The sequence below is a fragment of the Oryzias latipes genome, chromosome 24 (assembly GCF_053564925.1).
Source record: "Oryzias latipes strain Hd-rR chromosome 24, Olatipes_Hd-rR_3.1".
Classification (NCBI taxonomy): Eukaryota; Metazoa; Chordata; class Actinopteri; order Beloniformes; family Adrianichthyidae; genus Oryzias; species Oryzias latipes.
Window position 1 is genome coordinate 17,420,189 of NC_136260.1, and position 15,679 is coordinate 17,435,867.

A 15,679-nucleotide genomic window follows, 5' to 3' on the forward strand; every position below is an offset into this window, starting at 1 on the left:
CAACACGGAGCCCCGATGTTGAATCATCTTTCCCCTCCACGCTCCCTCCTCTTCGAACCTTCATTCCCTCCAGTCTCCTCTCTGAGTTTGAGATATGGAACGTGGCCAATTAACACAACAGCCGGTTCACCAAACCAAGGTGGTGGAGGAGGGGAAGCAGAGAGACAGAGACAGCTCACATCACCACCGCACTGACCTACATACACTTCCATCCAGCTGATTGAATGCTACACTGAGGCCTGCGGCCAATCACAAGTGGGGGTGGAGTGCCAGTCAGCCAATGACATGGGCCACTCTTTACTGAGCTCTTGCACTGTCTCCATACAGTTTTCCCTGATCGTACAAATGACAGAGAGTTCGACAGACGAGAGACGGAAAATGAGCAAGAGGAAGTGACAGAGGGGGCAAAGAGGAGGCTGAGAGACGAAGGCAAAAATAAAAGCTTTCTTGCTTCCTTGTTTGCCCTCAGCCTCGACGTGTTGTGGTGGTACCACAGCACACAGATGAAGGCTTATAGTGGCTCATGCTAAAGCGTGGATTAGAGCACCATATTTGTCCTTACTGCTTTCCTGGCCTGAGACACTGGTCAGACTCTTTTGAACCCCTCTGCCTTTCATCCTCCTGCCCCGGATACACCAAACCAAGCCCCTTATATATATTACAACTGGTTAAATTCATCAATATGGTTTCTAAATATTTTCTTTCCTTTAAAAAACAGTATATGATGACTACTGAGCTCAAATAGAAGTCTGTCATTTCCTGTATTTGGATTCCAAACATGCCAAGCTTCACCTCCTTTAAAGAGAAGTTTCCAGGTTTTATGCAACAATCACGCAACAACCATTTTTAGCAGTTATCCTTGTCATGATTATCGCAGCCACTAACCCCCTTAATCCCACAATGACCAAAATAGCTGCATTAGATCTGATCTCTCCCTGATCCCACTCATCTTGCTTCGACTCGATGAGGTTTGCGGGCATCTCTGCATGTCCCAGCGCTGTCCTTTGAATCAAACTCTTAACTTGGTCCTCTTTTAGATTTGCAGGGATCATTGTCACGCTGCATGACCCAGTTTGGCGAAGCTTTAGCTGTCGGACAGATGGATTTTCGTTTTACTCCAGAATACTTTGGAATAAAGAGTTCAGATCCAGCGGCTGCAAAACAAGCACAAATCAGCAGTTCTTTCACGGTTTCTGACAACTGGAATGAGCTGGTCGGTTCCAAGACTTTTAGCACACTCCATGCAATAATGCATACTCTTCCTAACTGGCTGTAAAGCAGTTGTTTCAAATAGTGCCATGAAGTCTGAAATGCCAGCAGAAATCTCTACACTCCGAGAAATAGCTTCTGGCATTCTTGTCATTTTCATTGAAACCCTGACCGTGCTGTGAACTTGCCACATGTGGCCATTGGCAACTGTCCTCAATATTTTCTATTATTGTTCTGAAATCTATCTGCAGTCTATGCAACCATTAAAAAAAAGCACAAGTCTTACTATGGATCTGAATTTGTCTATTAAAATATAACATCCTATAGAGAAAGAGATGCCAAGATAATTCACTGTCCTCACAGCGAGCTTACACATTTGAAAATAAGATGCCACCACATATAGCATACTATTCTACCTCGAGCCATTTGGGGGGAAAAAACAGCTAGCTTTTAGATCACAGAAAAACACATGTGCTGAAGCTTTTCTGTTCTGTTCTATTCTACTCTATTCTATTCTGCTGTGGTGTCAAAATAACAAGAAGGAAGTGAAAAAAATGCCTAAAGCAAGACAATAAAAGCAGCTCAGAAAAGCGCTCTGAAAAACGGGGCAGCAGAGAGAGGCACACTAACCTATATTTGAAGAGATGGAGGCTTATAAAGCCCCCCAAACATGGCTAATACTCTCTGGAAATGATGCTCTTTTTCACTTCACTACTGAACCAATGAGGGTGAGGAGGTTCATGAGTAAGGCGCAAATTGATGATTGCTCAAAAATGGATTTTTGATTAATACTGTACTACAATGTACTACCATGTAGCGGTGTAGTGTTACACATTCACAGAGCAACTCAAAATCTGGATATGAGAAGGTATAACACAAGATTTGTGTCAATATTAAAAATAATTAAGAAGAGGATGTATTCGGTTTTGTGGCAGCCGTTAAATCTTATAAATGACCCAGCATTAATGTTCCTCACCATTGTTTTGTACCAGTTACATTAGGTTGGGGTTGTGAGGGGATGTAAGATAGTGGTGAGGGTAAACAAAAGGGTGATGGGAAATGGGGGTAAGGCTTACTCTGCACCAACAGTCCCGCCCACAACACAGAAGCAAATTTCTCATGAACTACTGCCGCTCTGCAGAGACGATGTTTTTGATTTAGGCTAAAAAAACAGCGTAATCTGTTACGGTTTCTGTTTCTTTGCCCTTGTCCCTTGTTTCCTTTTTGTTCTGTGATGTTTTGAGTTTAACTTCCTGTTTTATTTTGTAGTGTTTCCTGGTTTGTTGTAGTTTTGAGTTTTACTTTGGTCCCCATCCTTCCTGAGTGTTTCCACCTGTGTCTCGTTTGTCTGTATGTATTTAAGTCTTGTCATTCCCTTCCTCCTGTGCTGGTCCATATTGTATTCTGGTCTTCCCCTGTTTCGAGCGTTTCTAGTGTTTCGAGTTTTGCCTGCCTGTTGCATTGGTTTTGTTTTTGTAGTTTCGAGTTTATGTTATTAAACCCTATTCCCTGCATCCTCCTGCCTCCTCTCCTCTATGCGCCTGGGTACTTCCCTTTCCCCCCGTGACATAATCAGGATGCTTTTACAATCGATGAAAAGACAATCAGAGTGGGACCTTAATTCCTAAAATGCTCCTGAAAACATTAACTGTACACAAAAACTAAAAAAAAATAAGAGAGAAGAAAAAACTCCCAAAGGAATAATAAGCGAGTTCTGGATTCAAAACCCCTTCAATCATCCACCAGTGCTGTTCCAGCAGTGTGAACTCACTATAACGTAACAGGGTGGGTCTGCACATTTAAGTCCAGCTAAATCACGAGTTTAAACACTGTACGCGCCCATCCCCCAGAAGAATAAAGACCAAGAAGAAGGATAAGAAGAAGGAGGAAAAAGGCGGTGGTGGGGGGCCCACTTTCTTCTCAACTCTCTTTTGCTTTGCTGGCTATGGCGACCTGAAGGTTTTTTTTTTTTTTGCAGAAAGTGTAAGAGGGAGGAAAGAGAGGATCTCTCTGGGGGGAAACAGATGGCAGCAGCTGAGGCCCGGGCTTTCCTCTGCGTACAGTACTACACTCACGTGGCTTCATATTCACAGTGAGCACAAAGGCCACACTATGTGAGGGCCCCTATACATTCAGATGCCTGAAGCAGACCGTGGAAACAAGACATGTGGACAGGTGAATGTCTCCAAGAACCGGTGCTCTGTGGAGTATTTGATAAAGAAAGCTTATTGAAGCATTCCCATCCCACGTCAAGCGTGCTTCCTTTGATCTGCTTTTGCGGAAGGATTATGGGAATCTCTTCATTTCAGCAACAAAAGGCCTCGTCGCCGATGGGTAAAGATGAGAGTCCAGAACAGAGGGATTGTCCTCCGAAGGGCCACACAGGGCTGTGCCAATGTATGCTCTGTCTCCACACAGCGGTGTGCCTTTGGGCTTTAGGGCGATTTCATGCCCCCATAAGCAATGAAACACACACATATCCCGACACACAAAAACACACTTCTGGGCATTCTACCAACCCGGTCCCCAAATCAAATTATTAACAGTACGTGGTCAAAGGTGGTTAGCAAAGCTCTGCACACTAGCATGCTAGAACATGCAACAGAGCATTTTGCTTCACTGACCGGGCCTCTGCCTGTCTTGAAAGAACACACACCTAGCTTAACTGGATGAACCTGAAGAGTCTGCACAACCAAGTTCTTAGAAAGCATAAAATACCCTTTCAACCTCTGCATTAAAAAAGTTATCTTGTGCAGCTGTAAAAATTTTGACTTTGGAAAGTCTACAAGACTAACAGGTCTGTCGCTGAAGGGTGGGAAGTGTACAAACACAAACAAGGACAGAGCATGTGCATATGTTTCCATTTGTCCAACATTTAGTGTCTCTGTGTGTGCAAGATTGCATGCAGTCAGGAACAGATCGAATAGACGCTTTCAGGGCCCTTTAATAGAAATCACAGTGATCACAACTCCGTCCCCTCGTCACTTACCTTGATGCTTTATCAGCACCTTCAAGCTCTGCACCAAATGCAACAACCTTGTGGTAAATTTCAGCAGAGTATGTGGGAAAAGGGTGGAGGAGGTTGAGCGTTATCAGCCCAGCAGCTGCACAGGATCTGTGGATCTATGGGTGAGAGGCTTCACGAAAATCTTCCCCTTCGGGTTACTAGGCCACCGGTCAAATTCTGATCTTTCTCTCTGTCAGCTTTGGGTGTGTTCCCTCCCACAACCGCTGCATCCAATTTCACAGACTAAGCACTTTCTCAGCTAAAAGTGACACTTTAAAGGAACTGCATTTGCTTCAAGAGTCTTCTGTTGGACCTTCGGTTTTGAACTCTTCCCTACTGATGAGAACATTTCCAAAAAAAAAAAGGAGAAAGAAAAAAATTTGGACTGGGGCCAAATCAGTTTGTGCAGTGTCAGCATGTGAGCGTGTGCTTATTAGATCGACCCATATCTGCTGCAGCTGTGCAAGGCAGGCTTATCTCCTGTCTCTTATCAAGCCCCACGCCTCCCTCACTGTCCCTTATAAAATCCAGGTGAACAAACACAAAGGTTTGCCTTGGCCCCATAAATGATAAAAGATAAGGCAAGATTATGGAAGAAACAAAAAGAACAGAGTGGGACTCTTCAACGACACAATGACCTTCTGTCACACAATAGTTTACTGTTTCTAGGCAGTGATGAACATCAGAATGTTGATGTAACGCCTTAACAAATCTGACTGACTCAGAAAAAATGAACCATTAGAATGTTTACATGCACCAAGCATGGCCATTATAGTTCATTTTGGATACTATAGAGGGTGATATGAGCTCTACCATTCACAAATAAATTAAAAAGATCTGTGTGTACAAAAAAAAGCATCAACAACAACAAAAACTGTTAAGTTTTTGTTTTGTCTCACAGAGTACAATGTAACTCACAGCTTTGTTTATGGTTTTGCGTTTGCTATAAGCCCCATCTAACACATTTACACAGGAGATTAGATGTAGCTTGATACTCATTATGGCTTTGGTGCCCCAAACACAAACAATCGTTTAGCGATCAGATGTGCGCCATGCCAGAGTTCACCCAACTTAACTCTGGTCCATCTCTTCAAGTCTAAGCGTGAAGCTCCCACAACTCAACTTTGAAGCTACGCTTACACCACCCTCGGCATCGCGCGTTCAAGCGACCACTTCCAAAGAAAAGTCCATCTAAACATGCGTTTCAGGATTCCACGTTCAAAACTCACACATGTATGCGTTGCTACGGAAGTTTCCACAACTGTTTTTGGGCTCTGCATACAAAATACATGGCCATTGAACACGCGTTGAAAGTTAAACCAGTAGAAAAACAGTGGAGAAAGCAAAGAAGAAGAATCTCCTCCATGCTCATCCAGTGTGAACATCGTGGGCTAAACTATCCATCCCGGATGTGCCCCGCCTTTGCCCAAAGGTGGTTGGGATAGGCTCAGGCAATCCCCTGATCTTGAAATTCAGCGTGTTGAGAAAATGGATGGATGGACTCTAAATCCCTACACCACCAGAATTCTACTAAACCTTATTGGTCCATTCGCTCAATCATGCCCAAGCATAAAATCATCAGATCAAGCTGGCTAAAAGAATCAGACTTTCGGGGTCAAAGGTGACCTGGTACGTATTATTTTTTGAGATTAGCAGATGCTAGTATGAAATACCGTCAAGGTTTTCCCGCAGACAATTAGATAGCTTTTTACATGCTTCATATCCATATCTACATGATCAGACAGCCTTTTTAAATTGGAGCCGGCTGTAGTTCCTCCAACGAAACATCACAGAGAATGAACCATCTGAACAGGACCATAATCGAGAAATCGAGAAATTAGGATTTTACATTTCCTTCTGAAATGACCTAAAACTATATGTTTTATTAAATAAGCTTTTGCTAAAGTGACCAGTTCATACAGCAAAGATGTTTAAGAGGACACATTAAAACTGTTAATTAAGTTGTAAAAATGTTTGACATGACACTGCCCCAAAACAGATGGCTTCCAGTTTTAAGAGTGATTTGAGGAGGGGGGGGAGGGGGGGGGGGGGGCTAATTGAAATTCTATCCTTTGCATCTTTTTCTGGACCCTGTCATTCAGCCTCTCTTGCGAGCACGCAAGGAAAACAAACAGGGTTGTTCAATCTGTGAAACAAAAGTGACTTCTTTTTAGGTTTCTGTGAAAACTTTTGGAAAAGATGTGATAATTTAGTAAAGTTTTTGACGATTTAAAAAAAAAGACTGAAAGGTTTGTGCAACAACACCTCTCCCTCACCAAGACCGCAGCAATGACATCCTTTTGTATTAGAACCAGCCTGTGGCCCACATAAATTGTCCAGAGTTGAAGACTTTTCAAGGACATTATGGGACCTATTATTTGATGGCCAGAAAGAACAGAACCCTTCCTCAATGATGCATGGAGGACAACGAACATTGGAGCCCCAGATTTGCACAGAAACCCATCTGAAGCTGTGTAAATTCAGACATGACTGACCTCTAATATTTTACAGACGCAAGAGGATCCTGTGTGTCCACAAAGGAGGGCTGAGGAAGCAACAGGTGGCTGATGGAGCAGCTTTTTAATGGCACCCTCTCTCTTTGCTCATCATATCTGGGTGTGCCAATTTCTGGTTGTAAAGTCTGAGGCAAAATCAGAAAAACTTTGATCATTTTATTTTCTTACAGATTAACCCACGAAGAATTTACTCTGGGTAATCTTTTACGCTATAAAATGAGAAAGAGCTGTTTGATTAACAAAGTTCCTGCAGTTTGAAAGAAAAAGCACCTGTTTTTGTGTGTGGCTATGCTGTTATTAGTCCTTCCAACAGTAGTGCAAACAGTGACACAATTCCTCACTCCACTCAGCCAGCTAATCATATTCAGCATCTGATTCTTTGACTTAGACACGTGCAAACACACGCAAATACTAAACAGGCTACGCTTTAGTCACAACTGCCCTTATGGGTGGATACAGGCTGTCTGCAGGTGAGAAATGGGCAAACCTGTAGGTGGCCCACACAAAATGCTAAAGTCGTGGAACCCCCGTAGAGTGAAAATCTTCATGCACATTTTTTTTTAACCAACGTCGTGGGTGACAAGTTGTAGCAAACGCTTATACAACTCACGAGGGTGAGGTAGGTGAGACGCAGGCGTATCGTATTGATTTTACATTTTTTCAATCCCCCAACTCCTGTGCACTGCGCAAGGAGTCTGATAGTGTTGTTCAAGCGATAAGTTAGCGCTCGCTCAGCATCATCCATCTGTCATAAGCTCATGTAACTTCCATTATTCTTTCAAATACTTCACGATATACTTACCTCACGCACAATAGTTGTACATTTCATTTTAATGACGTCCTTTAAGGTGGCTGTACAACTCTCTAGAGACCTGCAAGAGAACACCTTACAATAACCTTAAGATACGGCCCCTTGTGTCTACAACCCTCCACGAGCCTGCCAAAGAATCACTTCAACCCCCTTACGGGTGTATGTGACTAAACATTTGATCTAAAATAATCTGGATTTAACACGCTCATTGATCTGGCTTGCACCAACAAAGCAAAAGCATGAGTGGATCATGGAGGAAGATGTCTTAGAAGGGAGATATATTCACCCGTCAAAGTGAATTAAAGAAAAAATGAGTAGGAGTTTTCTTTCAAATAAGCAGCACGCTACTTTATCTGCCCTTCCTGGCAGAAAGCTTTAATTATAGAATATTAAATGTTAATCGAGAGCGGTAGCTTGGTCCACCTAGCTAGAAGGGCCTAATTAAACCAGACAGGCTCCGAAGAAAACAAATTAAAGTTTAAAAGCCAAGAGTTGCATCATAGAACTGGATTCAGAGAGGATTACTTTTAATGCAGGACACCTTGGAGCAAGTCACCACCATTGAGGGGCGCGCAGCTAACTCTGTGAAGCTGAGAGGCAAGGGGCCCTCTTTTAGCAATGTGGTTATCAGGAGAACTGAGATGGGAGGCAGGAATTAAAAGTCTGTGGAGGCCGTGTGTTAGAGAGATGCGGTTACTGGCTCGCTCTGTTATCAGTTTCACCCAAACTGCTCACTGAGCGCTGAGCAGGTTGACAAGTAATTCATTGTTATGGAGACAGATAGATAAACTTAACCTCTGTCTGTCAACAGAAAGATGCATGAACACATCTATAATGAGTTCAGCTCAAAGCAGCCGTTTGTTATGTTTTTAGAAGCTGGGCGAAAAGGGGAGACGGGTAATGACTGGTTTCTTGCAAGTTTTATTTGTTTTTACACAGACAGACAGTATGTCTCTGAGCAAAGAATATGTCACGATCCTCCAGTCCAACCAGCGTTTCAGCTCGCAGTAATTTATTGACTGTGCTCCAAAAAGGTGGGGGCCCCCTTTGCCTCAACTGTTCTTCAGTCAATGCGAAGGTCGGGTCAGTTCCAGAGCAAACACGAAGCAGCCGAGAGATGTGTTGACATGCTTTCAAGGAAACTATAGAACCCCCCCCCTAACTCATACCCAAGTGTCTAAAGGCAGAAAAAAGCTCAGAAGAAATGTGTAGCTCTTCATCTCTGCCTCCAGTTGAACCCACCATTCCTTCAACCTCAAGCTTCAGTTATCTGGCTGGGGCAGCAGTTTCATGCAGCAACAGTTGGAGGAGATCCACCTAATCTGATATTGCATGAGCTGCTGAGCAAATGTCTTATGCTGTGAGGCGGCAATCATACAACCAGCAGAAAAGGTTGGCGATCCAACTCGCTTAAAAAAATTGAGTAAAGCTGTAGTTTTTCTAGAAACCAAGTCTTCTTTTGGTTTGCTAGCCCGCCGTGGACCGTTACACCATTCATATTACACTTACTATTGGCACGACAGCTATTATTAGGCCTGAAAAATAAATCGAAAACTTATCGACATTGCGATTTCAGCTTATGCGACATCGCAAAAGATGGCATAAACCGTAGGAAATGTTTAAACACATGTATAGACAGAGAAACCATTATGATTTAAATAAAAAGCCCAAGTCCAAACCACCAGCATTGGTTTTAATTGTTGTCACTATTAATTTTGACCAGTACTACCAGAAGGGTAGATAATTGTTATTTGGTGTGTTTCCCAGACATACAAGTTCTTACCTGTCTTCTATTGGGATAACTTGCAGTATAATTTTTGTTGACTTTTAATTAAATAAAACTGCTGCAGTAAAATGAAAATGATGTATTAGTTGTGTATCGCATCGTCTATCGCAAGTCATATCGACATCGCAATATTGAGCATTAATATCGACCGTTGCAAGGTTTTCTCATATCGTGCAGCTCTCGTTAATATTTTGTTTTAGGCTTTAAGGATAATAAAATGGAAAAAAAAAAGTTTTTTTTAATGTTCAGTCTTCCCTGGAGACAGCATTTTCTCGGTTTGAGTTTAACTAATTATAACCCTCTTAAAATTAAAGATACTAAGCTGACGTATTTAATCAAATTATCTAGGTTAACCAGGGAGTTTTTTTAAACTATTTTCTGCATCTTCAAGACATCCATACCCAGCAATACCCAAAAAGCTTAAAAAACTTGAGTTGTCATGTTGGAACAAAGACCATAAACTTCTCTTCAAACATTAAAACACAGCAGATTTGCACAGACGGGTGAAAGCTAAAGGGAAATAGCTCTTTGCTTTTTTTTTTGTACCCACAACAATGTTTTCATCCTGACTAAGGATGCAGTGAGCAGGGAAAAAAAAGGAGAGATGGCGTGAGAAGGGATTAAAGAGAGTGAGGCGAAAACAAGCCAGCGACAGACACGCAGAGAGAGGGTTAGCCTTTAGCCCAGAACAGCCCTTAAAAATTAATAAAGAGATCTGTATTCATCCCAAGAGCACTGAATAATTAAGTCGTCTACAAGGAGAACAGAGCACACAAGGGTGGCGAGGACGCCAAAAATGATGGGGAAAATCTGCTTTACTTTCTTTTCTGTGCCGCTTTAAAACCTATTTGTGCTTTGAAATCAATTATAGAAAATATTTCATCCAGTATTAAAGGAAATGAGGACAATGATTGTAGAGATGCACTGGGTTGCCAAATCAGGCGGGCACCTCTATGTTAATATTTCTCCTAGATATTAAATTGCTCCTCATCACACTCCCCCTCGAAAAAGAGAGAAAAAGAAATTCTGTTAATTGGAAATGGAAGTGAAGTAGAACCTGAAGGTTTAATCTCCACCTGGAGCTTGATTTAACTCATGTGCCCTTCGGACTTCTGCATCCTCAATACGGAGCCAAAGCCAGGGGGGGTGGATGTAATACCAGAAATTGGTGAGGCATGTTCATTTGGTACTGCCAAATCCCCCTTTTTTTTGTCTTTACAGTTAGAAAACAGATCTGTGCGGTGGCCCTGAAAGGCAAATCACATCAAAAAATCACTCAGCACAAAACATATTTAAGATCACAACAATGACAAATTCCAGAAACCAAAACATAATTCCAAAAAAAACCCAGACAGAATTCCAAAAGAACTTTTCTCTCCAACACAAAGTACCTTCAAATGTCCATCAATCACCTGAGAACTCAGAAGCTAAAGTATAGTTTGTACAAAAAGCACTGTCACATATCATGACCTGAAAGTTAAAGACTTAAAGATTTTCTTATCTAACTGAAAAGATACAATGAGTGAAACTAACTCCAGCCTCCTGTAGAAACTCAAAGCTGTAAACTGTGGTGATAAGACTGAACATGACCAGACAAATTCTCTATAAAAAGTATGTCTGTGCATGTCTGTACAAGTCTAACAGGTTTTAAAACACACACACACAGAGGACAGCCTGTATCACCAATGTCATATGCAGTTGTTCGAGTGTCTTTGCCATCAATAAAATTGTGGCGTCAGCATGTGCCAGCTTTTAATGTGTGGTTACTGGGAGCTTGTTACAACACGGTGGAGTCAAACTAAAACACAGGGTTCATTGCCATCGGGCAAAGATGTGGACATGCACACGGGTGTACTTGCAAACAAATTCAGACAGGTGCGACTAATGTTTCATTTGTGCTCACGCTCAGACTGTTATGTGCTATTTTGATGTGCAGCCTGTTACTCCCACGGCATGCTGCAGCACATGCTGGAGCTCCCATGAGCGCAGCTCACAGCTCAGATGCAGACCAGGTCCTCTCAGCTGTTAAAAGACAAGCAGCCTTAAGAGACCCCGCCAAAGTAAAAGTGGCAAAAACGCAATCATTAAGGCTTATATGAAGCCCACTTCATTGTGTAAGTGAGTGATCTGCCAGTATCTTTTATTTTGGGCATTTCCAATTGGCTTCATTAGTAAAAGATTCACTCAGAACATCTTTTGGTTTATTTGCAAAGCCTTCTCAGTGGTCTTTTAATTATGATTATGGGATTTTTTAGCTCAAATCAAAAAACTTGTGTCATTTTCAGACATAGTTTCTGCAGAGCAGCAGCAACTTCTTAGAAATTTGCCTTTGAGTTGTGGGAGAAACAGTTGTTGCAGAGTAAACCTGCCCTCTCTTCCCAACATCCATCTATTTACACTCTCTCCCACTAGCTTACAGCCCTTCACACCCCTAACATAACATTACCGGCGCAACAAAGATGGCGAGCAATATTGGAGCTATCCACCGTACAGTTTTGATCCGAAATGAAGACAATACGTGGATCTATTTGTTTACTAGTGGATGCATTGGTTGCAGGGAGCTTGTGGCTAAACCGAAGCAGTTTCTAAGTTCACCCATACAAGCTTTTTCCAACTGCATTTTTTTCATCAGCTACTGATTCACAATTTCAATAAAAATATACTCATAAAATTGAATTCATAAGCTTAATTTTCTTTAAATATGTCATCCATCATGAGGAAAATACCACAAGAACATGTTAAAAACCCAACTTTCATCAGAGGTCTTTAAAGACAATAAGGTGATAACAGCACCTTTGTTGGCAGGCTTCTACCTGGTCTGATCATTAACTAACAAAGATATGAAGTAGAATGATGTAATCGGTAACCTGTAGGAAAGACCCAAAAGGATTAGCAGGATTTGTTTAGCAAATCTTCTCTACAAATGAGCACAGCCATAGGTAGGTTTTGAAACTCAACTCTGTGCAAATGCTGAAACGTCAAAGTCGACATGACTGTAATGATCAAGGAGCTCAGAGATGGTGTTTTTCCACAACCTGAAGGCACACAAGGCCTTCACACTGAAGTGTTGATCACTTTAGCTTAACACAGAATTGGGATTCAAAGCTCATATAATTCTGTGTTGGAAAGAGTGTCCTGAAAAGAGAAGAAGGCCTTAGAGGAGGGCAAAGGCTGCGAGCTCCAGCGAAGACTTACAGACATCCCATGTGTAACACTACACCAGTGACCGGCTGGCCTTCATGCCCGGAATTCCTGGAGTAACAAGCCTGCCTGGTGACGGTGAACCCGGCCTTGACTCGGAGGGCTCCACTCACAACCTTCTCTGCTCCTCACCGACTCATATCAAATAGCAAAACTTGAGAAGCCCTTACAAAATATGGCCTGAAGGCTCCCCAACCCCTGAGACCAGACTGTCGGCCCATGGTGGGTGTTAATCTTTGCTCTCTGACCTTTTTTGCCAAGCCCCCATGCTCTTATCCACTGGTCCCATATGCCGTTATGATGACCGTTTGGTTTTTGAAAAGAAGCTTTACCTTTAACACCTCACCCAAGCTCGTGGTGGCTCAGCTATTATGTAACTGCCCTCATGCCATGATAAGCAACCTTGGCAGTTGCCTACCTGACCTAAAAGACTCATAGCTCCCTGCCAAGGTTTACATAACAAATGGGGAAAAAGGACTACTGCTTTGCCTTACACCTGCAATATTTTGGCAATAAAAGCCAGAAAGTCAATAAACCTTTTTTTTTTTAAAGTCTTGTCTGTTTCATAACATCAGAGTTATATCATTTTTTTTCCTTGCAGTTCTTGAGCTCATGTTTGGACTGGCTGCTGTACTGAGACTGCCTTATGTAACTGTGTCATTCTTTGTTTTAGATGCCGTTACATCACTCTATATGGGCCACTGGGTTTCCAGACAAACTGGTTGCAATGTCAATTTGTTCTGATGTGTGCCACCCAATGGAAAGACAAACAGCAGCCTGCACCAATACTTTACATGCTATGCAAAGTTTTGGTGCAAGCTGTATGCAAATGCAGAAAAGGGTGGTTTGCTGGGAAAAAAAGATAAGTCGTTAAGATCAAGTGATGCTGAGATTTAGAGGATGAGATGCTCTAATGTGTGCGCAAACATTGCGTTTGTGCGCGCATCTCCATCCTCTGAGGAGGTGTTTACCAGCCACATGCGTTTTTGTTTTTGTTTTGATGGAGGAAGGAGGGGGCTCGGGTGGGCGCTGCGTGGAGCCACGCTTACCTTCCATCCCGCAGAGCTGTTGCTGTCGCCTTTGTCTTTGAAGTAGGGGATGGATCTCACCATCCAGTCATAAATCTGGGACAGAGTCAGCCTCTTCTCGGGCGAACTCTCAATGGCCTGGGTGATCAGGTCGGCGTAGGAGAGGTTCCCCCAGGCGTTGCGGCGGGAGGAGGTCTTCCTCGGGGTCTGCGCTGCAGCCAAGCCGCTGGGAGTCAAGGCGCCGGAGGTGGCCGCCGGGGAGTGCGAGGAGAGCGGCGAGCCTCCGCTCTCTTGACCGGGGGAAGGCAGCGCTCCATCACCCACGGGGCTGTTGCTGCTCTGGTCCTCCGCGGCTGCAACGGAGCCGTTGACGCGTGCAGCTGTGGGGGTAGCATCCTCCTCATCGTCTTCCTCCTCCGGTATAATATCTGTGTCGTTGCTCTCCGGCTTCACCGCAGCGGAGTCCGGCCGTGGAAGCGGCCAAGTGCAGGATCTGGGCCGCTTTTGAGGCTCAAAGTCCGGGTCGATGGCCACGTCCAAGTCCGGTAGCGCGTCGGGAAGCGGGGCCTCGGCCATAATCTCCTTTTATTTTTCCTGACGAATAAACTTACAAGACAAGAAGCGGAGAGCTGTCAAAGTCCCATGAATGCGCGCTCCCGTCCTTTGTTGCTGCTCTACGGCAGAGAAGTCCCGACTGGACCGAAAGCAACTTCGCTCCTGACGCCTGTTGAGGGCACAAAGGGAGAATGAGCGAACGAAATTCGGTGGACAAGTTCAAGACAAAGAGCCTGTCGTTGCTAAACGACTTCCTGAAGAGCAGCAAAATCATTAAAACTGTCTCCGAGCTTCACTTCATTTCAGACACTGCTTGCTCCCCTGAATGGGAGATCTGCACAAAAATTCGTCCTGGTACAAAGATCTGATCCTCCTACTGGCGATTTAGGAGGAGAGACTGCAGAAATACAACCCCCCCCCCCCCCCCCCCACACACACACACACACAAAAATGCCCTTCAAAAGAATCAAACACCTGGAAGGAATTACCTTGTTGTAGCCCCGTGCGCTTGTAGCAAACACAAATACTGATAGAAATGACTAAACCCCGGGTTGTCCACTGAGACGTCCAGATGCCATCTTGACTGCGGAGCTCGTGCGCTGCGCTGCGCTACAAAGATGTGATGTGTGCGGGGGCAGGTCGGTGTCGATGTGGAATAAGGCTGCCACTTCACTCTAGGTTACTACTGTATCTTGATTTGCTTTGCACGCAGGGTGACACGCACACACAGAGTCGAGCACACACGCGCTTTTACGCACACGCGCTTTTACGCACACGCGCTTCAGCACGCGTCGGAGAACCAGCCACCCTGAATCATGCGCATGTGATCGCCTTCTAAAGACATATGAAGAAAGAGAGCTGCGGCGCAGGTGGAGGCTGGGACACGTCCGAACATGTTGCTGCTGCGCAGACTCATGCATGCCGCCGCTGCAGAATAGAGGTGGGAAAAATACCCGTTCGCTTGATAGATCTGCTCAGTGCTGATGAAAGTACTTCCTGCATCCAGAATGAGTCGATTGTCCCTTTATTAAAGATAACCCCTTTATCCAAATGCTTTAAATGAGACTTTTAATGACTTAAGTGGTTATTTATGGAGAATTCACGGAAACAAAGTCACATATTTGCACAGTTTGATTGCAGACATGCTACATAAAGCCTTCAAATGTGTTTTGAGATAAAAAAATAAGATATTTTAGTTTGAAAAAAAAAAGGAGTTTATAACGTTTTAAAAACAACAATGGCAGCTTAATAAGCCCTCCAGGTTGTTCTAGTGTCCAGGCCACGCCCCTTTAGAGTGTGAAATGACGTCAGGTATGCATTAACCAAAGATATGAGGAAAAATACTGGACAGTGAAGGGATGCTCGTGTCTCATCTTCTTTTTGCAGGAACTTTGATCACTACTAACAACCTGTATTTAAAAAGAAATTAAAATGATTGAAAATATGATGCAACAAAATAATAAATCAGCTTTTACTTTTTTTGTTGTTGAAACTTTTGAGAGGCTTTGCAGCTTACAGAGTCACATCAAGGCAGGTTATTGCTACTCAGAGTCATATTTGTAGCAG

At 43.4% G+C, this 15,679-nt stretch overlaps 1 protein-coding gene across 5 annotated transcripts in view; it reads right to left on the reverse strand.

Annotated features, from left to right (window-relative positions):
* Positions 1-15,063, reverse strand: part of foxo3b (forkhead box O3b) — a 34,822-nt gene extending 19,759 nt beyond the window's left edge. For 2 of the 5 annotated variants that reach the window (XM_011491476.4, XM_011491475.4), the window contains exons 1-2: positions 14,602-15,063; positions 13,580-14,282 (exon numbers count right to left, since the gene is read on the reverse strand). In XM_011491476.4, the coding sequence (XP_011489778.1) occupies positions 13,580-14,134 (555 nt within the window). In that variant the 5' untranslated portion in view covers positions 14,135-14,282; positions 14,602-15,063. Of the gene's footprint in view, positions 1-13,579; positions 14,523-14,601 lie in introns of those variants that run through there. The other 3 variants (XM_078942346.1, XM_078942347.1, NM_001160465.1) reach the window with 3 other exon arrangements.
* Between the last annotated feature and the right edge of the window lie 616 nt (positions 15,064-15,679).